At 66.6% G+C, this 23933-nt stretch overlaps 6 protein-coding genes across 9 annotated transcripts; 2 read left to right on the top strand and 4 right to left on the bottom strand.

The window, feature by feature from the left end:
- Positions 1-1682: 1682 nt before the first annotated feature.
- Positions 1683-4718, bottom strand: EPO (erythropoietin). The gene is made up of 5 exons (XM_059490645.1): positions 4640-4718; positions 3843-3985; positions 3063-3149; positions 2700-2864; positions 1683-1824 (listed from the first exon to the last, which is right to left on the bottom strand). The coding sequence occupies exons 1-5, from the start codon at positions 4650-4652 to the stop codon at positions 1699-1701; spliced, it is 534 nt and encodes a 177-aa protein (XP_059346628.1). The 5' UTR covers positions 4653-4718; the 3' UTR covers positions 1683-1698.
- Positions 4719-7029: 2311 nt separating this feature from the next.
- Positions 7030-8871, bottom strand: POP7 (POP7 homolog, ribonuclease P/MRP subunit). Its single transcript, XM_059490601.1, has 2 exons — positions 8841-8871; positions 7030-8258 (listed from the first exon to the last, which is right to left on the bottom strand). Exons 1-2 carry the CDS (start codon positions 8869-8871, stop codon positions 7750-7752), a joined length of 540 nt encoding a protein of 179 aa, XP_059346584.1. The 3' UTR covers positions 7030-7749.
- Positions 8872-8972: 101 nt separating this feature from the next.
- ACTL6B (actin like 6B) lies at positions 8973-15154 on the top strand. Of its 3 annotated transcripts, none has more exons than XM_059490643.1 (14): positions 8973-8997; positions 9422-9498; positions 9884-10049; positions 10628-10728; positions 10832-10929; positions 11331-11425; positions 11958-12064; positions 12614-12703; positions 13294-13355; positions 13431-13545; positions 14239-14319; positions 14413-14508; positions 14833-14919; positions 15000-15154. In XM_059490643.1, the coding sequence occupies exons 1-14, from the start codon at positions 8973-8975 to the stop codon at positions 15078-15080; spliced, it is 1281 nt and encodes a 426-aa protein (XP_059346626.1). In that variant the 3' UTR covers positions 15081-15154. The 3 variants fall into 3 exon arrangements, with proteins under 3 accessions (XP_059346626.1, XP_059346624.1, XP_059346625.1); XM_059490641.1 differs by having other exon boundaries at positions 11199-11425; XM_059490642.1 differs by lacking the exon at positions 14239-14319 and having other exon boundaries at positions 11199-11425.
- A 1156-nt stretch (positions 15155-16310) lies between these two features.
- On the top strand, positions 16311-20504 carry MEPCE (methylphosphate capping enzyme). Its single transcript, XM_059490615.1, has 4 exons — positions 16311-17492; positions 18016-18234; positions 18967-19093; positions 20260-20504. Exons 1-4 carry the CDS (start codon positions 16311-16313, stop codon positions 20310-20312), a joined length of 1581 nt encoding a protein of 526 aa, XP_059346598.1. The 3' UTR covers positions 20313-20504.
- LOC132085249 (uncharacterized) lies at positions 20475-22168 on the bottom strand. 2 transcript variants are annotated; one of them, XM_059490618.1, is made up of 4 exons: positions 21856-22168; positions 21503-21725; positions 21304-21413; positions 20475-21229 (listed from the first exon to the last, which is right to left on the bottom strand). In XM_059490618.1, the coding sequence occupies exons 1-4, from the start codon at positions 21931-21933 to the stop codon at positions 20651-20653; spliced, it is 990 nt and encodes a 329-aa protein (XP_059346601.1). In that variant the 5' UTR covers positions 21934-22168; the 3' UTR covers positions 20475-20650. The 2 variants fall into 2 exon arrangements, with proteins under 2 accessions (XP_059346601.1, XP_059346602.1); XM_059490619.1 differs by having other exon boundaries at positions 20801-21413; positions 21856-22153.
- Position 22169: 1 nt separating this feature from the next.
- Positions 22170-23870, bottom strand: TSC22D4 (TSC22 domain family member 4). The gene is made up of 4 exons (XM_059490621.1): positions 23349-23870; positions 23179-23273; positions 22880-22928; positions 22170-22538 (listed from the first exon to the last, which is right to left on the bottom strand). Exons 1-4 carry the CDS (start codon positions 23853-23855, stop codon positions 22356-22358), a joined length of 834 nt encoding a protein of 277 aa, XP_059346604.1. The 5' UTR covers positions 23856-23870; the 3' UTR covers positions 22170-22355.
- Positions 23871-23933: the final 63 nt, after the last annotated feature.

The raw sequence follows: 23933 nt of genomic DNA, 5'->3' as shown, positions 1-23933 counted from the left end.
AGCCGCACTGGCCCCGCCCACACAGGTGAGAAAAAGGGGCGGGGCCTGAGCGGGGGCGGGGCCAGCGGTGCTGGGAAATGGGCGTGGTTTGATAATAAATGGGTGTGGCCGGCGAGGGGCGGGACCGCGGAAAGCCCCGCCCCGGCGCCGCCCGGTCCCGGCGGGGATTGGCTGAGCCTGGGCGGGGGTTTCGGGGGATTTTGGGGGGATTTGGGGGAATTTCGGGGCTCTGGGGGGCTCAGGGGTGTCCGGGGGGCGGCTCCGAGCGTTTGGGGGTCCCCTCTGGGGTCCCGTGGAGTTTGGGGGTCTCGGTTTTGGGGTCCCGCTTTGGGGATCCCGGGTTATTGCGGGTCCCGGTTTTGGGGTCCCGAAGGTTTTGGGGCTCCCGATTCGGGGCTCCCGTGAGATTTTGGGGGTCCCGGTTTGGGGGTCGCGGTGATTTTGGGGGTCCCAAAAAGATTTGAGAGTCCTGATTTGGGGGTCCCGTTCGGGGGTCCCAATTTGCCGTCCCGGGTGATTTTGGGGGTCCCATTTGGGGTTTGGGGGGTCCCGGGTTATTTTGGGGGTCCCGGGTTATTTTGGGGGCCCGTTTGGGGGTCCCGGGTCATTTTGGGGGTCCCGGGGTTATTTTGGGGGGTCCCGGGTTATTTTGGGGGTCCCGTTCGGGGGTCCCGGGTTGTTTTGGGGGTCCCGGGTTATTTTGGGGGTCCCGGGTTATTTTTGGGGTCCCGTTCGGCGCAGGCTCTCTCGGGCTGGGCGGGGCTCTCATAAATATTCTCGTGTTTGCATTAAGTTACATGGGAGGGGGCGGGGTCTCCCCTGAGTGACAGCTGTCAATCAATCACCCGCAGGGCCTGGGCAGCCCAGGGCGCTCAGGCGGGAGGGGGATGATTGACAGCTGTCAATCACCTGCCGGCACGTGCAACGTGCCGGGGGGAGGGGAGGGGGTGCTGATGGCTCCTGGTGCTGGTGATTGACAGCTGACAGTCCTGGTGATTGACAGGTGACAGTCCTGGTGATTGACAGCCGCCAGTCCTGGTGACTGAGAGCTGTCAAAGCTGGTGATTGACAGCTGACAGACCTGGTGATAAGGGCGGGTCTGTGATGATTGGCAGCTGCTGCTGATGACCGACAGCTGATGGTGATGATTGACAGCTGCTGCTGATGACTGGCATCTCTCCATGCTGATTGACAGCTGTCAGTCCTGACAGTTATCGATAATGATTGACAGCTGTGTGTGATTGACAGCTGATGGCAATGATGGCTGGCAGTGCTCCGTGATGATTGACAGCTGTCGGTGCCGATTGACAGCTGCTGACTAAGAGAGCTTGCTCTGGACTACAGCTGTGCCTGGTGATGATTGACAGCTGTCTCTGGCGGTGATTGACAGCTGCTGGCAGTGATGATTGACAGCTGCGGGGAGTTATTGACAGCTGCCTCTGGTGATGATTGACAGCTGTCTCCAGCGATGACTGACAGCTGCCTCGAGCAATGACTGACAACTTTCCCCAGCGGTGGCTGACAGAGTCTCTGGCGATGATTGACAGCTGCATCCAATGACTGTCAGCTGTCTCCGTTGATTGATTGGCGGCTCACCTGGGGCAGGTGTCGGCCGGCGTTGATTGACAGCTGTCTCCTGCAGTGACTGAAAGCTGTCTCCAGCGTTGATTGACGGCTGTCTCCGTTGATTGCCAGCGCTCACCTGGGGCAGGTGTCGGCCAGGTAGAGCCGCACCTTCCCGCGCACGAAGCGGCTCAGCACCCCCAGGAGCCGGGGGAGGGTCCGGACCCGCACGGGGGCGGGGGGCGACGGCGGGGGCGGGGCCTGAGGGAGGGGCGGGGTCAGGGGGGCGCGGACCGCCCCCCGAAACCCAAAAACCCCCGAAACCCCCCCAAAACTGCCCCCAAAAATCCCCAAACCCCCCGAATCCCACTCAGACCCCTCCAGGACCCCCCAGCTCCCCCCCAAGACCCCCAGATATCCCCCTAAACCTCCCCAGGAACCCCAAATCCGCCCAGATTCCTCCCAAATCCCTCAAATTCCCATCGATTCCCGGTGTTACCGGCGCGGGCAGCCCCCGCAGCAGCCGCGCCAGGCTCCAAACCCCATAAACCCCCAATTTCCCCCATTTTCGCCCCAAATCCCGGTGTTACCGGCGCGGGCAGCCCCCGCAGCAGCCGCGCCAGGCTCCAAACCCCATAAACCCCCAATTTCCCCCATTTTCGCCCCAAATCCCGGTGTTACCGGCGCGGGCAGCCCCCGCAGCAGCCGCGCCAGGCTCCAAACCCCATAAAACCCCAATTTCCCCCATTTTCGCCCCAAATCCCGGTGTTACCGGCGCGGGCAGCCCCCGCAGCAGCCGCGCCAGGCTCCAAACCCCATAAACCCCCAATTTCCCCCATTTTCGCCCCGATTCCCGGGGTTACCGGCGCGGGCAGCCCCCGCAGCAGCCGCGCCAGGCTCCAAACCCCATAAACCCCCAATTTCCCCCATTTTCGCCCCGATTCCCGGGGTTACCGGCGCGGGCAGCCCCCGCAGCAGCCGCGCCAGGCTCCAAACCCCATAAACCCCCAATTTCCCCCATTTTCGCCCCGATTCCCGGGGTTACCGGCGCGGGCAGCCCCCGCAGCAGCCGCGCCAGGCTCCAAACCCCATAAACCCCCAATTTCCCCCATTTTCGCCCCGATTCCCGGGGTTACCGGCGCGGGCAGCCCCCGCAGCAGCCGCGCCAGGCTCCGCGCCGCTCCGTACGCTCGGTCCAGGCTCGGCCGCACCCGCGGGTCCCGCAGCAGCTCCCGCGCCCGCAGCACCGCGGCCGCCAGCGCCGCCTGGCCCCGGGCCACCTCCTGCGCGCGGGACCCCGCCTGCCGGCGACACCGGCGACACCGGGACGGCCGTCAGCGGGGGGCTTTATCACCAGTTTTCCCGATTTTCCCCGATTTTCCCCGATTTTTCCCCGATTTTCTCCGAATTTTCCCTGATTTTTCCACACTTTACCCGATTTTCCCCGATTTTCCCCCGTTTTTCCCGATTCCCCGTGTTTTCGCCCCATTCCCACTCACGTCCAGGCTCCGCCACAGGTTGAAGTTGACGCCGGGGTCGGGGACAGCGACGGCCTCGGGGAGGTCACAGTGGGGGCCGCACCCGGCCTGGGGGGACACGGACACGGTGACACGGGGACACGGGGACACACACGGGGACACGGACACAGGGACACAGATGGTGACACGGGGACACACATGGGGACACGGGGACACGGACACACGGAGACACGGGGACACGGACACGGGGACACGGACACGGTGACACGGGGACACGGGGACACGGACACAGATGGTGACACGGGGACACACACGGGGACACGGTGACACGGGGACACGGACACAGGGACACAGATGGTGACACGGGGACAGACACGGGGACACGGGGACACGGACACACGGAGACACGGGGACACGGACACGGAGACATGGACACGGGGACACACACGGGGACATGGGGACAGACATGGGGACACACGGACACGGGGACACCCCCGAGGGGACCCCAACACCCCCCGTGTCCCCAAGCCTTCGACGTCCCCAAGTCTCCCAATGTCCCCAAGGCCCCCCCCCCAAATGTCCCCCAATGTCCCCACATCCCCCTGATGTCCCCAAACTCTGCAATGTCCCCAAGCCCCCAAATGTCCCCAAATGTCCCCAAATGTCCCCATATCCCCTGATGTCCCCAAGCCCCCAATGTCCCCGAGCCCCCCGATGTCCCCACAGCCTCCCACTATCCCTGCTGTCCCCAAGCCCCCCCATGTCCCCGCTGTCCCCTCACTGTCCCCGCTGTCCCCTCACCGTGGCGCGCTCGGCGTCGCGCGCCTCCAGGATGAAGCGCTCCATCACTCGGGGGTCGCAGAGCGAGGGGGGGCGCTCGGGGGGGGGCTGGGGGCGCCCCGGGACCCCCAACAGCAGCAGCGGCAGCAGCAGCGAGCACAGCCCTGGGGACACGGGAGGACATGGGGACAGCCCTGAGACACGGGGACATGGGGACATGGGGACACGGGGACAGCCCTGAGACATGGGGACATGGGGACACGGGGACAGCCCTGGGGACACGGGGGATCAATGGGGACCTGGGGACACGGGGACATTTGGGGGCTTGGGGACACGGGGACGCCTCCAGAACCCCCGGGAGCCCCCGGCCCGGGGATCCCGGAGCGCCCCCCCCGCCCCTCACCTGAGTGCCCCGCCCCCCAGCACCTCCCGGGCTCTCGGGGACCCCCGGGACCCCCGACACACCTGGGACCCCCCCGCGCGGTGTCCCCCCCACACCTGTGTCCGCGCGGGCCACCTGAGCGCGCGGGACGCACCTGGGCTGCCGCAGACTCCCCCCGCTCACCTGGGACCCTCCTGCCCCCGGTACCGCCGCACACGTGGGTGCCGCCCCCCCCTCCACCCGCGCACCTGGGGTTCCCCCCCGCACACCTGGGACCCCCACACGCACACCTGGGACAGCCCCCCGCACACCTGGGACCCCCGTCCCGCAGAGCTGGCTCTCTCCCCGCACACGTGGGTCCCTCCGGCACACCTGGGATCCCCCCCCCGCGCCCCTGGGACCCCCACGCGCACACCTGTGCCCCCCGCCCGCTCACCCGCCGCCCCCATGGCCGGCTGCTCATGGCCCGGGGGTCCCTGGTGGCCGTGCCGGGGCTGTCCCGGGGCTGTCCCGGCCCCGCCGCGTCCCCCGGCCCCGGCCCCGGTTAATGTTTGATCCGAGGGGCCGCGGGGCCGGAAGGGCCCTTGGGGGGGGGGGGGCTCCATCCGCTCCCCCCGCGCCCCCCCCCCAGCGGCGAGGAAGAGGCAGCGCCGGGCGCAGCAGCACGTCGGCCCCTGGCCACGGGCCACCCCGGGGCGCCGCCCGGGCGGGGACACCGGCACGGGGCACCGGGGGCACCGGGGGCACCGGGGGGACACCGCCACGGGGGGGACACCGGGACAGGGGGGGACCGGGGGGGACACGGGGGCAACAGGGACTTGGCAGCTGGACACAAAGGTGTGGGAACGGGGGGACACGGGCGGAACACCGCGACGGGGGGGACACCGGGACAGGGCGGGGGGACACCGGGACAGGGGGGGGGACACCGGGACGGGGGGGGGGGGACAGAGAGGGGACACGGGGAAGGGGGGACATCGGGAGGGGGGGCTCGGAATGGGGGGACACGGGGGACAGAGGGATGGGGGACACGGGGCACACGGGGCAGGAAAAGGGGGTGACACGGGGGGGACACAGGGACGTGAGGAGCCAGGCACGGAGGCGTGGGAATGGGGGGACACCGGGGGAGGAAAAGGAGGTGACACGGGGACGGGGAGTGGAGGGACACGTGGGGACACGGGGACACAGGGATGGGGGACACGGGGACCCAGGCACGGAGGTGTGGGAACGGGGGACACGGAGGGGCAACGGAGGGGACAGAGGGACACGGGGACACGAGGGGGGACACAGAGAGGGACAGAGTGGGGACACACGGGGGACAAACAGGGACAAGGACCCTGACGTGCGGATGGGAATCGGGGATGAGGGGACAGAAGTGGGGACAGGGATGGGGGACAGGGAGAGTGGCACGGAGGGGACACGGCGACAACGTCCCGGGCACGGAGGGACAGAGGGGCCGGGGACAGAAGTGGGGACACGGGGACACCCCCGGCCGTGGGAGCGCGGTGACACGCCGACGGCGACACGCGGCTGGGGGCACGGGGACACGGCTGGGGACACCCCCGGCCGTGGGAGCGCGGTGACACGCCGACGGCGACACGCTCGCCGTGGCACGGGGCCGGTGACACGGGGACGCGCCAGGCCGGGGCATCCCGGGATCCCCCCGCGCCCGGCGGAAGCGGCCGAACAATGGCGCAGCGTCACTGTCGCCGTCACCGACCCGCCGGCAGCGCCACCGCGGCCCCGGGGGCGGCCCCGGGATCCCCCGGCCCGGGGGAGGCGGCGCGGGGCACGCGGAGCGGGGACACGGGGGACACTGGGGGGGACATTGAGGGGGGGGGACATTGAGGGACATCGGGGGGGGACACGGGGGACATTGAGGAGGGGACATTGAGGGACATTGAGGGGGGACACGGGGGACATTGAGGGGGGGGACATTGAGGGACATCGGGGGGGGGCACGGGGGACATCGGGGGGGGACACGGGGGACACTGGGGGGGGACACTGAGGGACATTGAGGGGGGACACGGGGGACATTGAGGAGGGGACATTGAGGGGGGACACGGGGGACATTGAGGGGGGACATTGAGGGGGGACACGGGGGACATTGAGGGGGGACATTGAGGGGGGACACGGGGGACATTGAGGGGGGACACGGGGGACATTGGGGGGGACATTGGGGCAGGGCGGACGGGACACGGCGGGCCCGGGGGGCTCGGCAGGGACACGCGGGACACCCAGGTGACACGGAGGTGACACGGAGGGGACACGGGGGTGACGCGGGGGTGACACGGGCCCCCTGCCAGGCCGTACGTGCGGCTCCGCACAGCGCGGCCGCGGCTCCGGCGCCAGCGGGGCCAAAGGGCACCGGGGGCGGGGGGACGGCGACGGCGACGGCGACAGAGACGCCAAAGGGTCCCCCCGGTGTGTGTCCCCCCCCGGGACAGCCCGGGGACCCCCGGCCACCGGGAGCCCCCTCCGGTCACCTGGCCGTGCCTTTGTCACCTGGGGGTCCCTGTGTCACCAGGGTGCCCTCATTCCCCCCACACGCACCTTTAATGTCCCCAGTGTCACCTGGAGCCCCCCGAGTCCCTGCATTTCCCCCTGGGGTCCCTCTTTGTCACCTGGGTCCCCCCCCAGTGTCACTGGACCCTCTCCCTGTCCCCCCCCATTGTCCCCTGTGTCCCCCCCCCATTGTCACCTGGGGGTTTCCTGCCCCAAATGTCACCGGTGACGCAGAGGAAGCCCCAGCCCCGCCACCCCCAACCTGTCCCAAATCTCCCCAAAAAACCCAAAACCAAAAACACCCAAAAACCCCCGAGGCGTCGCTGCTGCTGCTGCCACCGGCTTTATTGGGGTGTCACCTCCCCGTGTCACCTCCCCGTGTCCCCCCAAGAGTCCCCAGACTGCTGTGGGGGTGCTCGGGGTGACACCGAGGGTCTGGGGTGACGTTGAGGGGTCCCAGGGTGACACCGAGGGGCTCAGGGTGACACTGAGGGTTTGGAGTGACATTGAGGCCTCAGGGTGACACCGAGGGTCTGGGGTGACGTTGAGGGGTCCCAGGGTGACATCGAGGGGCTCAGGATGACACCGAGGGGCTCAGGGTGACATCGAGGGACCCAGGGTGACACTGAGGGTTTGTGGTGACATCCAGAGGCTCAGGGCGACACCGAGAGCTCAGGGTGACATTGAGAGCCCACAGTGACATCCAGAGTCTCAGGGTGACACCCCGAGGGTGACACCTTGGTGGCCCCACTCGCGGCGCTCTGCACCCGTCGGTGGCACCGGTGGCATCGTCCGTGTCCCCGAGGCATCCAGGCCACCGTGGTGGCCTCACACGCACGGCTCTCGGTGGCATCTCGGTGTCCCCAAGTCCTCGCGGGGGTCCTGGTGGCCCCGGGGACGCTTTGGTGGCCCAGCCGTGTCCCGGTGACCGTGACCGGTTCTGAGTGGGTTCCGGGGGGATTTTGGGGAGCCCGTGGGGGTCCCGGTCACCGTGACCAGCTCCGTGCGGATCCCGGGGGGGTTTCGGTGGTCCCGGTGCCCCCCTCAGGCGCAGGGCGCCTCTCGGCAGAGGCGGATGTGGATGGCCGAGTTGTGCCGCGGGGCGTCCCCGTCCCCGTCCCCGTCCCCGTCGCCGTCGGCGCTGCCGGGGCGCTGCTCGCGGTGCCGCTCGCGGTGCGGGCGGAGGGGCACGGAGGAGGTGCTGGCGTGCAGCCGCAGCGCGCCCCCCGCGCCCGCCTGCAGCTGCAGCGCCAGGTTGATGGTGCGGGGCACGGCGAGCCCGAGCCCGTGCAGCCGCAGCTCCCCGGCCCCGGCCCCGGGACCCCCGCCCGGCGCCAGGAGCCGCTGGCAGCGCCGCAGCTGCGCCCGGAAATCCGAGCGTGACGTCACGAACACGTCATTGCTGCCCGGGGCGGCGGCGGCGGCGGCGGCACCGGAGCGGGGGGGGGAGCCCGCGGCGGGGGGGGGCGGGGCACGGCGGCGGCGGCGGGGGGGGGGGCCCGGGGAGCGCCCCCGGGGGCGGGGACGGAGCGGCGGAGCGGCCCGAGGACATGCTGGGGAGAAACGGGGGGAATAACGGGGAGGGGGCGTCAGGGGCGGAACCGGGACCCCCCCACACCCAAAACCCGCCCCCAGACCCCCCCAAACCGCCCGTGACCCCCTCCGGGACCCCCCCCCCGTGATCCCCGAACCTCCCCCCCACCCTAAAGCCCCCCCCAAACCCCCCGGGCCCCCCTCCCCGAAATCGCCCCCCCCGCCGGACCTCGCGCGTGCCGCGCCGCCGCCGCTTCCGCTACGAGGCCACGCCTCCCCCGGAGCCACGCCCCCGCGGCGGGGACACGCCCATGCAAGCACGGCCCACATGGAACCACGCCCCCCCCGCGCGCCAGGGAGCGTTTTTGGGGAGTTTTGGGGTTTTTTTAAAGCATCGCGCGGGAGCCCCGCCCCCCGCACCCGCCATTTTTGGGGTTTTTCAGTAATAAAAGCCGTTAATTTTTTAATTAATCAGCGGGGGTGATTGCGTGGGAGTGGCTTAAGGAAAACCACGCCCCTTTACCAGGCAGGTGATGATCACATAGCCACGCCCACAAAGGGAGGAGCCTCGCTTTACAGACCACGCCCCCCGGACGGTTAACAAAGGGCCGCGGCCCCTTTAAGGGGCGCCATGGCGGCCAATGGGCGCGCGCGCCGCACGGCGGGCGCTGATTGGGCGCGGGCGGGGCCCCGCCCCCTGCCCGGCCGGCGCTGTCCCGGTGCTGAACGCGGCCATGAGCGGCGGCGTCTACGGCGGCGGTACCGGGGCGGGGCCAGGCCCGGGGCGGGGCCACCGCGGGGGGCGGGGCCACGGCGGGGGGGCGGGGCCAAGGCGGCGGTGGGGGGGTAAGGGGGTGGGGGATTGGGGGGTCCCCGGGGGGTTCCGGTGTCACCGTCGTGTCCCCCGAGCCCTCAACGCGAGGGGGGCGTTCTGAGGGGGGGGTCTCCTTGTCCCGGGGGTCCCGGTGCCACCATGGTGTCCCCTCGATGTGAGGGGGGCATCCCGGGGTCTCATTGTCCTGGGGGTCCGGGGGTTTTTTGGGGGGGGGTCTCGTTGTCCTGAGTGGGTCCCGGTGTCACCATCGTGTCCCCGTGTCCCCTCAATGTCCCGGGGGGTGTCCCCGTCCCGGGGGTGCCCTCACTGTCCCGGTGCCGCCCCCGTGTCCCCGTGTCCCCTCCGCAGACGAGGTCGGGGCCCTGGTGTTCGACATCGGCTCCTTCTCGGTGCGCGCGGGCTATGCCGGCGAGGACTGCCCCAAGGTCGGTGCCACCGCGGCCCCTCCTGTCCCCCCGTGTCCCCTCCTGTCCCCCCCGTGCCCCTGTCACAGCCCCCTGGACAGATGAGGCCGCCGTGTCCCCAGCACGCCGTCCCCATGGTGGTGACGGCGCCGCCATCCCCCAGACCCACAGACCAGTGTCCCCATGGTGGTGACAATGCCACCGTGTCCCCAGCACGCCATCCCCGTGGTGGTGACAATGCCACCATCCCCCAGGAACCCCCAGACCACAGCGTCCCCATCGTGGTGACGACAATGCCACCGCGTCCCCAGCATGCCATCCCCATGACCACGGTGTCCCCGGGGCCACCCCAGGCCCCGTCCCCACGGTGGTGGCACCGTCCCCACGGTGGTGGCACTGTCCCCAGGCGGATTTCCCCACCACGGTGGGGCTGCTGTCCCCAGACGAGGTGTCGCTGGAGCTGGACGGGGACAAGGACAAGAAGGGTGGCAAGGTGTACTACATCGACACCAACGCGCTGCACGTGGCCCGCGAGGGCGTCGAGGTCCTGTCCCCGCTCAAGAACGGCATGAGTGAGGGCACGGGGACACCGGGGGGACACCGGGGACAGGGGGGGGACACAGACCAACGTGTGGGGGCGGAGGGGACTGCAGGGGACACGGTGAGAGATCAGGGACAGCACAGGGACATTTGGGGACATTTTGGGGCACACGGAGGGGCACAGGAGGACACCAGGGGCTGGGGGTCTCGGGGATTGCCTTGGGGGTCCCAGGGGGGGCTGCTGTGCCCCAGCGCCCGCGTGTCCCCACTGTCCCCACTGTCCCCACTGTCCCCAATGTCCCAATGTCCCCAATACCCCCAATGTCCCCAATGTCCCAAATGTCCGTAATGCCCCCAATGTCCCCAATGTCCCCAATGTCCCCAATGTCCCCCAATACCCCCAATGCCCCCAATGTCCCCACTGTCCCCACTGTCCCCAATACCCCCAATGTCCCCACTGTCCCCAATTCCCCCAATGTCCCCACTGTCCCCCACATCCCCCACATCCCCAATATCCCCAATGTCCCCATGTCCCCCATGCCCCCAATGTCCCCCATGTCCCCACTGTCCCCACTGTCCCCCACATCCCCACTGTCCCCACTGTCCCCAGTCGAGGACTGGGAGTGCTTCCAGGCCATCCTGGACCACACCTACGGCAAGCACGTCAAGTCGGAGCCGGGGCTGCACCCGGTGCTCATGTCCGAGGCGCCGGTAGGTGTGACACGGCCGTCCCCAGTGTCCCCCGGGCGTGACGCGGCTGTCCCCGGGGCGCGCCCAGTGTCCCCACGTCCCCCCGTGTCCCCCCGTGTCGCAGTGGAACACGCGCGCCAAGCGGGAGAAGCTGACGGAGCTCATGTTCGAGCACTACAACATCCCGGCCTTCTTCCTCTGCAAGACGGCCGTGCTCACCGCGTATCCCTGAGTGTCACCTGAGTGTCACCCGAGTGTCACCTGAGGGTCCCCACTGCGCCCAGGGTGTCCCCAGAGTGTCCCCAGGGTGTCCCCAGCTCGTGTTCGAGCACTACAACATCCCGGCCTTCTTCCTCTGCAAGACGGCCGTGCTCACCGCGTATCCCCGCCTGTCACCTGGGTGTCACCCGAGTGTCACCTGAGGGTCCCCTGGGTGCGTCCCCTGGGTGTGTCCCCACTGTCCCCGTTGTGCCCCTTGACCCCCGTCCCAGCTTTGCCAACGGGCGCAGTACAGGGCTGGGCGTGTCTGGCGGGGCTGAGCGTGGCCAGGGCAGTTGGGTGTGGCCGGTGGGTGTGGCCAGGGCGGGCCCCGCCCCGTTATGGCTCCCTGACCCCCATCCCAGCTTTGCCAACGGGCGCAGCACGGGGCTGGTGCTGGACTCGGGCGCCACCCACACCACGGCCATCCCCGTGCACGACGGGTACATCCTGCAGCAAGGTGAGCACACACCTGGGACAGGTGAGAACACACCTGGGGTGAGGGAGAGGTACTGGAGACACACCTGGGGCACACCTGGGGCAGGGGGGGCAATGGAGACACACCGGGTACATCCTGCAGCAAGGTGAGCACACACCTGGGACAGGTGAGAGTGCACCTGGGGCACACCTGGGGCACGGGGGGCAATGGAGACACACCGGGTACATCCTGCAGCAAGGTGAGCACACACCTGGGACAGGTGAGAGTGCACCTGGGGCACACCTGGGGAGGGAGGGGTACTGGGGACACACCTAGGACAGGTGAGAACACACCCAGGACACACCTGGGACAGGTGAGAACACATGTGGGACGCACCTGGGACACACCCATGCAGGGGAGGGGCACCAGGGACACACCCGGGACACACCCAGGACACACCTGGCACAGGCGAGGGCTTACAGGGCACAGCGTCGGTGGCCACACCCCCTGGGCAGGCTCTGCCCACCTGTGCCAGGTGCGGGCGGGCGTGGCCTGACACGGCCCCGCCCCGCAGGGATCGTCAAGTCGCCGCTGGCCGGGGATTTCATCTCCATGCAGTGCCGGGAGCTCTTCCAGGAGCTCAACATCGACATCGTGCCGCCCTACATGATCGCCGCCAAGGTGGGCGGGGCCGCCAAGGTGGGCGGGGCCACGCACAACGCTCCTCCCACCTGTGGGTGGGTCATCCTTAGTCCCACCCTGATTGGGTGGGATCATTTTAGCTCCATCCCCTGTGTTAGCTCCGCCCAGTTTGGGGTGGGTGATTCAGCTCCACCGCCTTTGTTAGCTCCGCCCATTTTGGAGCGGGTTCATTTAGCTCCGCCCCCTGTGTTCGCTCCGCCCAATTTGGGGTGGGCTCATTTAGCTCCATCCCCTTCTGAGCACCCCAAATTATTAGCTCCACCCCTTTTGGGTTGGGCTTATTTAGCTCCACCCACTTATGAGCAGCCAAATTATTAGCCCCGCCCCTTTTTGGGGTGGGCCCATTTAGCTCCACCCCTTTGAGATCACACTCCTCATTGGACACTCCTACCCTTTAGCCCCACCCCCTGCATGCCATCACCCTCAGACTCCTCCCCTTACCCCATCCCAGGGGAAGCTCCTCCCCTTCCCTTTCACATTATTACTCGCAAGCCACGCCCCTTTTCTGTCCGGCCCCGCCCCCTGCAGGAGCCCGTGCGGGAAGGGGCCCCCCCGAGCTGGAAGAAGAAGGAGAAGCTGCCCCAGGTGTCCAAATCCTGGCACAACTTCACCTGCAACGTGAGCAGGGGGGCTTGGGGGTCCTGAGGGGCATTTGGGGGTCCCTGAGGGGGATTTTGGGGTCCCTGAGGGGCATTTGGGGGTCCCTGTGGGGGATTTGGGGGTGCCTGAAAGGGATTTGGGGGTGCCTGAAAGGGATTTGGGGGTCCCTAAGGGGGATTTGGGGGTCCCTGAGAGGGATTTTGGGGTCCTGAGGGGGATTTGGGGTCCCTGAAAGGGATTTGGGGCGTCCCTGAGAGGGATTTGGGGGTCCCTAAGGGGCATTTGGGGGTCCCTGAGGGGGATTTTGGGGTCCCTAAGGGAGATTTGGGGGTCCCTGAGGGGGACTTGGGGGTCCTGAGGGGGATTTTGGGATCCCTGAGGGGGATTTGGGGGTCCCTAAGGGGGATTTTGGGGTCCCTGTGGGGGATTTGGGGGGTCCTGAGGGGGGTTTGGGGGTCCTGAGGGAGATTTGGGGTTCCTGAGGGGGATTTGGGGGTTCCTGAGGGGATTTAGGGTGTCCCGGAGGGGATTTCAGGGGTCCTTAGGGGGATTTGGGGGTCCCCGAGGTGATTTCGGGGTCCCTCACCCCCATTTTTGGGCTCCCCCAGGAGGTGATCCAGGACTTCCAGGCCTCAGTGCTGCAGGTGTCAGACTCGCCCTATGACGAGCAGTGAGTGCCAGCCCTGGGGGGATTTTGGGGGGCATTTTGGGGCGGGGTCCCCCCAAACCCGCCCTGTCCCCCCAGGGTGGCGGCGCAGATGCCCACGGTGCACTACGAGATGCCCAACGGGTACAACACCGACTACGGCGCCGAGCGGCTGCGCATCCCCGAGGGGCTCTTCGACCCCTCCAATGTCAAGGTCCGGGGGCTCGGGGCTCCTGGGGGTCTCTGAGGGGGATTTTGGGGTCTCTGAGGGGGATTTTGGGGTCCTGAGCGGTCTCTGAGAGGGGTTTGGGTGTCTCTGGTGGGGTTTTGGGGGTCCAAGGGGATTTGGAGGTCCCCATGGGGGTCCTGGGGGGTGTTTGGGGTCTCTGAGGGGAGTTTTGGGGGTCCTGGGGGGTCTCTGAGGGGGGGTTTGGGGTCTCTGAGGGAGACTTTGGGGGTCTCTGAGAGGCGTTTTGGGGGTTTTTGGGGGGGTTTTGGGTCTCTGAGAGGGGTTCTGGGGTCTCTGAGGGGGATTTTGGGGTCCTGAGAGGTCCCTGAGGGGAATTTTGGGTCTCTGAGGGGGGATATTGGGGGTCCTCGGGGGTCTCTGAGGGGCGTTTTGGGGTCCTGGGGGGGAGTTCGGGGTCTCTGAGGGAGTTTGGGTGTTCTGAGGGGTCTCTGAGAGGTGTTTTGGGGTCCTGAGGGGGCTTATGGGGTCTCTGTCAGGGATTTTGGGGTCCTGGGGGGGTCTCTGAAGGGGGTTTGGGGGACATCGGTGGGATTTTGGGGGTCCCTGGTGGGGTTTTGGGGGTCACAGAGGGATAGGGCATTCTCAGAGGGTCCCATAGGGTTCCCAGGGGGGGTTTTGGGGTTTTTGGGACCCCCTGACCCCCCGGTTTTCCCCCAGGGCCTGTCGGGGAACACCATGCTGGGCGTGGGCCACGTGGTGACCACCAGCATCGGGATGTGTGACATCGACATCCGGCCCGTGGGTCTGGGGGCTCCGGAGGAGGGGGGGGTCTGGGGGGTCTGGGGGGCGGCAGGGACCCCTCCCCACCCCCCTGCCCCCGTGTGCCCCCAGGGTCTGTACGGCAGCGTCATTGTCACCGGCGGGAACACGCTGCTGCAGGGCTTCACCGACCGCCTCAACCGCGAGCTTGCCCAGAAAACGCCCCCGGTGAGGGACCCCGGACTGGGGATGGGGACCCCAAACCCCCCGTGAGAGACCCCCACAATTTGGATGGGACCCCGAATTCTCCCTGAGAGAGACCCCCACAATTTGGGACGAGGGGACCTTGAACCCCTCTGAGGGGCATTTGGGGCTGGGGGGGGACCCACGCTGGGCCTCAGGGTTTCTCCCAGTTACCACCAGTCACTCCCGTGGTGGTTTCCCCGTCACCCCCAGTGGCGCCCAGCGCTCCCAGCTGCCCCAAGGGGTTCACAGCTGTCCCCCAGTGGTTCCCAGCTGCCCCCAGTGCTCCCAGTAACGCCCCTGTCCCAGAGCATGCGCCTGAAGCTCATCGCCAGCAACAGCACCATGGAGCGGCGCTTCAGCCCCTGGATCGGGGGCTCCATCCTGGCCTCGCTGGTGAGCCCGGGGCTCCGGGGGCAGCCGGGGGGGGTGTCCCCCCGCCTGGGACCCTCAAAACGGCCCCAAATTCCCCGCAGGGCACCTTCCAGCAGATGTGGATCTCCAAGCAGGAGTACGAGGAGGGCGGGAAGCAGTGCGTGGAGCGCAAGTGCCCCTGAGGAGACCTGAGAGAACCTGAGGGGAACTGAGGGAAATCTGAGGGAGCCTGAAGGAACCTGAGGGGAACGGAGAGAATCTGAGGGGTCTTGAGGGGCCCTGAGGGGACCTGAGGGGATTTGAGGGAACCTGAGGGAGCCTGAGGGGAACTGAGGGGATCTGAGGGAACCTGAGGGGGCCTGAGGGGAAAATCGCGCAGGAATCCATTAAAACCCGCACAACCCACCTGGAACCGGCTCGGTGGCGGCAGGGATCGGTGGGGGCGGTTCACGGGAAGGGTTGAGAAGTTTTTTTCAACGGATTTTGGCGGATTTCGCGTAAAAAAAAAAAAAAAAACCAACAAAAAAACCCCACGAACGGCCGGTCACGTGACCGGGGTGGGCACGTGCCGGGGGCGGGCGGCGCTGCTGCGCAGGCGCGAGGGCACGTGACGGCGAAAGGGCGGCAGAGCGTGCGCGAGACGCCGAGCGGGGTCTCGCGAGAACTCGGGGGCGGCGGCTGCGGCGGCACCGCCCCCCTGCGGCCGCGGCGAGAACTGCGCGCGCCGTTCTCGCGAGAGCCCCACGCGCCCCGTGAGCTCCGTTACCGGGCGGGTGGGGCGGGGAGGGGGGGGTAGGAGGAGAGAGAGCCGGTTCGGTGACGTCACGAGCCGGAACGGTGACGTGAGTACTCGGCCGAAGGAGAGACCGGCGCTGGAACGGGGACGGGGGGGGAAAACGGGGGACTGTGTGCGGGGGAAAAGGCGTCCGCAGTGCGCACGCGCGGCTCCCTCACGGACTCCAACTGCCGGCAGCCTCCGCGCGCGCGGCGAGGCCCCCACGCAGGGCGGCCTTACCGCGCCTGCTGCGCCTTCCGGCCGCCCGCCGTTCTCCTCCGTGCGCTTCGCGCGTCTCTCAGGCCTTCACCGGGATCCCCCCGGTGCCTCCTGCCCTTCCTCCCAGCCGCCGTTCTCCCGCGCTCTCCGCGCAGGCACTCCCCTCGGACACCACACACTACCGAGGCCCCCTCTCCCCGCGCGCTGACTCTCGTGATTGGCCTCCGCGCGCCCCGCCGCCTCTCCTATTGGCCGAGCCTCGCCGCCCCTCCCCTTTTAGTGGGCGTTCCCGCGCTGAGCCCCGCCCTTCGCCTATATAAGCCCCGGCGGGCCGCCGCGGCGCTGCCATCGCGGGCGGGAGGCGGCGGACGCGGACGCCCCGCGCGCGCGGCTCCCCCGCTCCCCCCTCCGCCGGCGCATGCGCGGGGGCGGCGCGGCGCAGCGCGCAGGCGCGGGCCGGGCCGCCATGGCGGCGGCGCCTGAGGCCTTCCTGGTGCCGCCGCCGCCGCCGCCTCCTCCCGCCCCCGCCGCGGCCCCGAGCGAGCCCCCCGAGCCGCCGCGGCCCCGCAATGGCCTCCGCGCCGCGGGCGGCGGCGGCGGGAAGCGGCGCAGCAGCTGCGGGGCGAAGCAGCCGGCGTGGAAGCGGCGGCGCCGCGCGGCCTCGGAGTGCGGCCCGGTGCTGCCCTCAGAGTTCCTGCTCGGCGGGAACATCTTCGACCCGCTCAACCTCAACAGCCTGCTGGACGAGGAGGTCAGCCGCGCCCTGAACGCCCGCACCCCGCAGTCCTCGCCGCTCCCGCAGCGCGGCCGCGACCCCGTGGAGATCCTGGTGCCGCGGGACATCACGGACCCGCTGAGCCTGAACGCGCCCGGTGAGGGGCTGCGCCTGGCCTCGCCCGCCAAGAGCGCCCGCCGCCGGCACCGGCACCGCGGCCAGCAGCGGGCCAGCACCGCCGCCAGCGCCGCCGCCGCCGCGACCGCCGGCGAGGAGCCCGCTCGGCCCGCCGAACCCTCCGCCGCCGCCACCGCCCCGCCGTGCCCCGCCGCCCTGCCCGCCCCCGGCCGGCACCGCAAGCGCCGACGGACTTGCAGCAAATCCGAGGGGCCTCGCCCTCCTCCTCCTCCTCCCGCCGCCGGCAGCACCACCACCGAGAAGCCGAAACCCCCCGGCAAGGCGGCGCAGCGGCCGCGGCACCAGGTGCGCAAGTTCCAGTACGGGAATTATTGCAAGTACTACGGGTACCGCAACCCCGACGTGGAGGACGCGCGGCTGCGGGCGCTGCGGCCCGAGTGGTTCGCGGGCAAGGAGGTGCTGGACGTGGGCTGCAACGTGGGGCACCTGACGCTGAGCATCGCCAAGCGCTGGGCGCCCGCCAGGGTGGTGGGGCTGGACATTGACGGGCGGCTGATCCGCTCGGCGCGCCAGAACATCCGCCACTACCTGTCCGAGGGGCTGGGCGCGGACGGCGAGGCCGCGGGGGCGCCCAGGAAGGGATTCCCGGCCGCGCTCTGCGCCAGCCGCGGCCCCATCGCCGCCCCGCAGCTGCCGCCCGACGGGCCCGGCGCCGCCGACTTCCCGCACAACGTGGTGTTCGTCACGGTGAGAGAGCGAGGGGCGCGGGGATTGGGGTGTAGGGCTGAGTTTTGGGAGTGTCGGACTGAGTTTTGGGTGGGTTTTGGGGTGTAGGGCTGAGTTTTGGGTGGGTTTGGGGATGTCGGGCTGAGTTTTGGGGTGTAGGGCTGAGTTTTGGGGCGTTGGGCTGAGTTTTGGGTGGGTTTTAGGCGGTCTCGGCGCGTGTAACAGGGCTGGATGGGTTGAGAGCAGTTTTAGGGGGATTTTAGGTGATCTTGGGTACCTCAAACCCTTTTTGGGGAGTCAGTGTGCGCCCTCCACCCCCTAAAATCCCTCGCTGGGCATACCCCAAACCCTTCAGTGGGGTGCAGCGTGTGCCCCCCACCCCTCAAATCCCTTCAGGGGGTTCAGTGTGTGTCCCCCAGCCTAAAACCCTTCCACGGGTGCCCCAGAATCATTCAGGTGGGCTCAGTGCGTGCCCCCCGCTCTGCTCAGATGCCATCTGCAGCCCCCCAAGCCCCTCAGCGCCCCCCAAACCCTGTCCCCCCAGGGTAACTACGTCCCCGAGCGGGAGGAGGCTGTCGGGGCGCAGCGCCCCGAGTTCGACGTGGTGCTGCTGCTGTCGCTGACCAAGTGGGTGCAGCTCAACTGGGGCGACGAGGGGCTCAAGAGGCTCTTCAGGAGGGCCTTCAGGCACCTGCGGCCCGGGGGGCTGCTGCTGCTCGAGCCGCAGCCCTGGGAGTCGTACCGCAAGCGCAAGGGGCTCACCGTGAGTCTGGGGGCGTCGCTGGGGGGCCACTGAGGGCTTTGGGGGCGTCCTGGGGTGGGCACTGAGGGGCTTGGGGGGTCTGGGGGGGTCCTGGGGTGGTCACTGAGGGGCTTGGGGGGTCACTGAGGGGCTTGGGGGGGGTCACTGAGGGGCTTGAGTGGTTATAAAAGGGTCTGGGGGCGTCGCTGGGGGGTCACTGAGGGCTTTGGGGGCGTCCTGGGGGGGTCACTGAGGGGCTTGGGGGGGGCACTGAGGGGTTTGGGGGGTCTGGGGGGGTCCTGGGGGGGTCACTGAGGGGCTTGGGGGGTCACTGAGGGGTCCAAAAGGGGTCTGGGGGAGTTATTGGGGGCTGTAAATGGGTCTGGGGGGATCTGTGCCCTTAGTGAGGCAGGACTGGGGGCGAATCTCTGGGTTTTGGGGGTCCCGGGGGGGTTCCCGACCCCTTTTTGCCCCACAGGAGACAATGTAGATTATTTGGGGTGCGGTACCTCTGTTTTTGGGGCTGAATCTCTGGTTTTTGGGTTTTTCTCTCCCCTTTTCCCCCCCAGGAGACAACGTGGGTTATTCAGGGTGGGATATCTCTATTTTTGGGGCTGAATCTCTGGTTTTTGGGTGTTGCTGACCCCTTCTTGCCCCCCAGGAGACGATGTGTGTTTTCCAGGGTGGGATATATTTATTTTTGGGGGTGAATCTCTCTACGTTTGGTGTTTTTCTCACCCGCTTTCCCCCCAGGAGACGACGTACCGCAACTACCAGCGCATCCGGCTGCGTCCCGAGCAGTTCCCGGCGTACCTGACCTCACCTGAGGTGGGGTTCGAGCGCTGCGAGCTGCTGGGCACGCCCCAGCACAGCTCCAAAGGTGGGCACCCCAAAATGCCCCCAAATCCCCCCAAATCCCCCAGCCCCCCGCCGCAAAACAGCCGTAAAAAACGGCATTTGGGGGTTTTTTTAATGATTTTTTGGGGATTTTCTGAATTATAGGGGATTTTTAGGGATTTTTGGAGTTTTTTTAGGGATTTTCCAAATTATTGGAATTTTTTAGGGCATTTTCTGGGCTTTTAAAGGGTTTTTTTAGGGGTATCTTAGCTATTATTAAGGGTGTTATTAAGGATACATTAGTTATTATTAAAAGTATATTATTATTAAGGATGTATATATATATTATTGTTATTTTGCATTATGTTATATATAATATATATATCATAAAGCATATTTATTATATATAAAATAAAGCAGATATATTTTATAAAATATGTATATTACATACATGTACATATATGCAATTTTATATATTATATATGTATTATATATAGCATAATATTAAGAGTCTATTAAGTATTACTTAGAATTTGTATTATTTAACAGTTATTAAGTATTAAAATTTTAATTAAAATTTTTAATTATTTTAATATAATTAGTATTATAATACAATTATAATAATACTTATTACAATAATTATATAGTTAATGTAATATATAACATTAATATAATATGTATAATCAATATAATATGTATAATTACATATAATTATAATGGTACTTAATAATACTATTATAATAATAACACTTATTATAATAATATATTAAGTATTAAAAACTCCTTTTTTTTTTTGAATTGGGCATTTTTAGGACTGTTTAAAAATTTTTAGGGTTTTTTTTAGGACTGTTGAGGGTAAGTGAAGGACTTTGTTCTTTGGGGATTTTAGGGTTTTGGGTTTTAATTTTAAAGGACGTTTGCAGAGCTGTTTTAGGACTTTTTAAGGTATATTTATGGGTTTTTTAAAGGTTCTTTGAGGATTTTTAGGGTTTATTTAAATTTTTAGGGGGTTTTTAGGGTTTTTTTTAAAGTAAGATGTTTATGGAGCGCTTTTACAATTTTTTACGGTATATTTAGGAATTTTTTTACTTGGTTTTTTTTGGGGCTTTTAGTTTTTTTACTCTGTTTTAAGATTATTTTGGGGTCCCAGTGTGAGGGGGGGCTGTGAGTTCTGTGCCCCCTCCCCAATTTTCCCTCTCGCCCCCCCAGGTTTCCAGCGGCCGATTTACCTGTTCCACAAGGGCCGAGGCCACGCCCCCTGAGCCCCCCCGGGTGGGGGAGGGGCGGGGGGGCTGCTCCCCTCCCCCCCCCGGCTGCCAAACGGGGGGAGGGGCCGCGCGCCCCCCCCTCCCCCCGCATTTTGGGGTGTTCCCTCCCCCCTCCCCCCCCCGGGCGTTTGCCGTGGTTTGCTCCGAGCGGGGGGCGGGGCCCCGAATAAAGGAGGTGATTGGTCAGCGCTGGGCGCGGGGTCTTTCTTTGGGCGGGGCCTCGGATAAAGGAGGTGATTGGTCAGCACAGTGGGGGCGGGGCCACGGGGAACTTCAAAATTAACGGGTTTGTTATTTTGGGGGGAAAAAAGGGATTTTGGGGGGAAAAGGGGTCACAAAAACCTTAAAAATAACAAAATTTTTTTTTGGGGGGTGGGAAAAGGGGAATTTTGGGTGAAAAAAAGGGATTTTGGGATAGAAAAAGGGGGATTGAGAAGTGGGAAAGGGGGATTTGGTGGGGTCACGTGGACACACAGACCATCAAAAATAAAAAATTTATTATTCTGGGGGGAAAAAGGGATTTGAGGAGGGGAAATAGGGATTTTTGGGGGAAAAAAGGGGATTTGGGGGTAAGAAAGAGGAATTTGGGTGAGAAAAGGGGGATTTGGGAGGAGAGGAAAGGGGGATTTGGGGTGGAAAAAGGGAATTTGGAGGGGGAAAAAAATGGGTTTTTTTGGGGGATAAAAAGGGTTTTTTTGGGGTGAAATGTGGGAATTTGGAGGGGGGGGGGGGTCTCTCCCCGTTATCCCCCTCCCCACTGCAGCCGTTTCCGGTACATGGCGAAGGCGGCTCCGGGGGGGCGCGGGCGGGCCCGGGGGGGCTCGGGGGGCGCGGGGGGGGGGAAGGCACGGCCCCTCCCCCCCGGTGCTGGCCACGCCCCCCGCCAGCACGGCGAGGCACGGCCCCGGTACCTGGGGGGGGCAAAGGACACGGTGGGGACCCGCCGGTACCGGGGGGGTCCGGTAATTCCGGGGCGGGGTCTCACCTGCGGGGGGGGCGCGGGCGGGACCCCCCTGCGCGGCCCCGGTACCGGCGGCGGCACGGCCAGGCTGACGAGGCCGCGGAACAGGCGCTGGGCCGGCGGCACGTTCATGGCTGGAACCGGGGGGGGGGTTCCGGTTAAACCGGCGCTCACCGGTGACCCCCCCCGGTCCCCCCCCGTTAATCCCCCGCCCCGCGGTTACCGGCGGCCGCCGCCCCGCCCAGCGCCGAGCGCGCCGCCCACGAGCTGCCCAGGAGCGCGGCCGCCGCTCGGGGCGCGTCGAACGGAACCGGGGCGGCCCCACCGGGACCGGCGCGGGTGCTGTGCGGGGTGGGCGTGGCCAGGAACGGAGCCCCGGCTGCTTCATCCTCCTCATCCTCCTCCTCATCATCATCGTCCTCGGCCGGGATGGGCGCGAACCGCACCTGGAACGGCGCGAGGGGAGAACTGGGGTCCCCGAGGCCCCCCCCGCCGGTTGGGGGTGTCCCGGTCCCTCCCGCCACATCCCTCCCCCTCCCCCGGTGTTCCGGGACCGTCCCGTTCCCCCTCCCCCACCTGCCGGTGGCCCCCCCCGCGCCCCCCCCGCCTCAGGATCCCCCCGGGCGGCGGCGGCGGGAGCGCGCGCGGCCTCATGGCGGCGGAGCCACGCCCTGTTTCCGTCGGTGGCCACGCCCCCTCCTAACGGCGACCGCTCCAAGACGGCTGCGCCTCCCTGACCTCCCCAAGATGGCGGCGCCCGGGGGTCACGCCCTTCCCAAGATGGCCGCCCGCTCCTCCCGTGTCCCGGAGGCCGCGGGTTCGAGCCCCGCCTCGGCCGCCCGCCCCAATTCACTCGATTATACCCCAAAATGACCACGGCGCGTCCCCCGTGCTGTAAAAATCGCGACTTTATTAAAAAAGGCCCCCAAATCGCGCAGAAAGGACGGCGGAGCTCGCTGTGCTCTGTGCCTTCCTCGCAGCGAAGCAGCAGCGGAGCAGCGAGCGCTGGCCCCTCCCCGGGACTGCCCAAAAACCTCCCGGGACCCCCCGGGACCCCTCCCCGGGATCCGCCGGGCTCAGGGCGGCCCCGCGGGCGGCCCCGGGGGCAGGCGGGCCAGCTGCTGCGGCGTGGCCAGGGCTCGGAGCAGGCGGTTCTCCCTCTCCAGCGCCGCCCGCCGCTCGCTCAGCTCCCGGATCTGCTCCCGCAGCGCCTCCACCTCCTCCCGCACGGCCAGCAGCAGGTGCGACTTCACCAGGTCCTGGGGGGCACCGTCAGAGACCCCCAAACTCCTCCCTTCCAGGACCCGGAACCCCCTCACACTTCCTTCCCAGGTGACCAAACCGTCCGACTCCTCCCTTTCGGGACCTCCATCCCCCCTCACATCTCCCTTCCAGGACCCCCAGACCCCCAACTCTTCCCTTCCAGGACCCCAATCCCCTTCCTTCCAGGACCCACATCCCCTCTCTCATCTCCCTTCCAGGACCCCCAGACCCCCAACTCTTCCCTTGCAGGACCCACATCCCCTCTCTCATCTCCCTTCCAGGACCCCGATCTCCCCCCATTGCGTCCCTTCCAGGACCCTCCCCGCCATTTTCTCACCATGGCTCTCTCGATCTTGTTGTCGATGGCGGTGACGCCGCTGCCGGCGCTGGGGACGAGGCCAGAGTCAGACGGACGGATGGACAGACACACAGACAGGGACGGACAGATGGACACCGTGGGTGTGGGGGAAGGGCACAGCTCACGCCCCCCCCTCCCCCCTTTTTTTTTCCCTTCCCCTTTTTTTGGGGGGGGTGGGGGAGGGGAACTCGCGCCCCTCCCTCTCACCTGCCACGCCCCGCCCCCTCCCCACGCCCCGCCCATACCGGAAGGTGAGCACCCGGAAGTTCCGCCCTTACCCCTCGTCCTCGCTCTCCTCGCCAGCCAATCCCAGGCGCGCGCTGAGCTCGGCCCCGCCCCCTGGGCGTGGCGAGGGGGGTTTGGGGGGCAGCGCCTGTAAACAAACAAAGGGGGGTTGGGGGCGTGGTTACCGCAGCCCCACCCCCCACGGAGACCCCGCCCACCTCACCTGCTGCACGAGCTGCGCGAAGGCCCCGAGGGAGCGGGGCTGGTGGGGGGCGGGCACGGCCCGGGGGGCGTCCAGCGACACCGGGACCCTCCCGCCGCCAACGCCGCCGCCGCCCCGCGGGGACGCGTCCCGCTCGTAGAAATCGCGGCACAGCCACCGGCCCCGCCGCAGCACCTCCCCCGGCGACAGCAAACGAACGAGGCGGAACCGGGACCCGCTGGGGCTGCCGGACGAGGAAGGCGCGGAACCGGCGGCGGCGCCCGAGGCATCGCCGGCCGCGCTGCCGCTGCCGCCGCGGACGCTGGTGATGGCGAAGCCGCTCTTCTTGCGGCTCATGGGGGCGGCGGCGGCGGGAGGAGGAGGAGGAACATGGCGGGGCCGGCCCGGAGCCGTTACCGGCGGCGGCGGCGGCGGCGGCGGCGGCAGCACCCGGAAGTGGGAACCGGAAGTGATGTTTCGCTTTAAGGCCGTGCTGCCAGGCGCGCCCCTCCCCGAGCCACGCCCCATTCACGGCAAGCCCCGCCCATATCAGGACGCGCCCTCGCACCACGTGACCCCCCGCCGCGCCGCGGGTCCTCCGCGCCG

The sequence above is a fragment of the Ammospiza nelsoni genome, chromosome 29 (assembly GCF_027579445.1).
Source record: "Ammospiza nelsoni isolate bAmmNel1 chromosome 29, bAmmNel1.pri, whole genome shotgun sequence".
NCBI lineage: Eukaryota > Metazoa > Chordata > Aves > Passeriformes > Passerellidae > Ammospiza > Ammospiza nelsoni.
The sequence above is the reverse complement of the archived record's forward strand: the minus strand, read 5'-3'. Positions and strand labels throughout refer to the sequence as shown.

Bases quoted from the DNA above. Each gene is read 5' to 3' on its own strand.
- EPO (XM_059490645.1), bottom strand. The intron at 3,150-3,842 runs GTGAGGGGACAG...GTGTCCCCCCAG, and splicing joins GCGACGCCGAGCGCGCCACG to GCCGGGTGCGGCCCCCACTG. The intron at 2,865-3,062 runs GTGAGTGGGAAT...TGTCGCCGGCAG, and splicing joins ACCTGTGGCGGAGCCTGGAC to GCGGGGTCCCGCGCGCAGGA.
- POP7 (XM_059490601.1), bottom strand. From the start codon at position 8,871: ATGGCGCCCCTTAAAGGGGCCGCGGCCCTTT. The intron at 8,259-8,840 runs GTTAACCGTCCG...GTTTCTCCCCAG, and splicing joins TAAAGGGGCCGCGGCCCTTT to CATGTCCTCGGGCCGCTCCG.
- ACTL6B (XM_059490641.1), top strand. From the start codon at position 8,973: ATGAGCGGCGGCGTCTACGGCGGCG. The intron at 10,729-10,831 runs GTAGGTGTGACA...CCCGTGTCGCAG, and splicing joins TGCTCATGTCCGAGGCGCCG to TGGAACACGCGCGCCAAGCG. The intron at 13,356-13,430 runs GTGAGTGCCAGC...CTGTCCCCCCAG, and splicing joins GACTCGCCCTATGACGAGCA to GGTGGCGGCGCAGATGCCCA.
- MEPCE (XM_059490615.1), top strand. From the start codon at position 16,311: ATGCGCGGGGGCGGCGCGGCGCAGCGCGCAGGCGCGGGCCGGGCCGCC. The intron at 18,235-18,966 runs GTGAGTCTGGGG...CTTTCCCCCCAG, and splicing joins GCAAGCGCAAGGGGCTCACC to GAGACGACGTACCGCAACTA. The intron at 19,094-20,259 runs GTGGGCACCCCA...TCGCCCCCCCAG, and splicing joins GCCCCAGCACAGCTCCAAAG to GTTTCCAGCGGCCGATTTAC.
- LOC132085249 (XM_059490618.1), bottom strand. From the start codon at position 21,933: ATGAGGCCGCGCGCGCTCCCGCCGCCGCCGCCCGGGGGGATCCTGAGG. The intron at 21,414-21,502 runs GTAACCGCGGGG...CCCCGGTTCCAG, and splicing joins GGGCGGGGCGGCGGCCGCCG to CCATGAACGTGCCGCCGGCC. The intron at 21,230-21,303 runs GTGAGACCCCGC...TGCCCCCCCCAG, and splicing joins CGCCCGCGCCCCCCCCGCAG to GTACCGGGGCCGTGCCTCGC.
- TSC22D4 (XM_059490621.1), bottom strand. From the start codon at position 23,855: ATGGGGCGTGGCTCGGGGAGGGGCGCGCCTGGCAGCACGGCCTTAAAG. The intron at 22,929-23,178 runs GTAAGGGCGGAA...CCTCGTCCCCAG, and splicing joins GAGGAGAGCGAGGACGAGGG to CGCCGGCAGCGGCGTCACCG. The intron at 22,539-22,879 runs GTGAGAAAATGG...GGTGCCCCCCAG, and splicing joins ACAAGATCGAGAGAGCCATG to GACCTGGTGAAGTCGCACCT.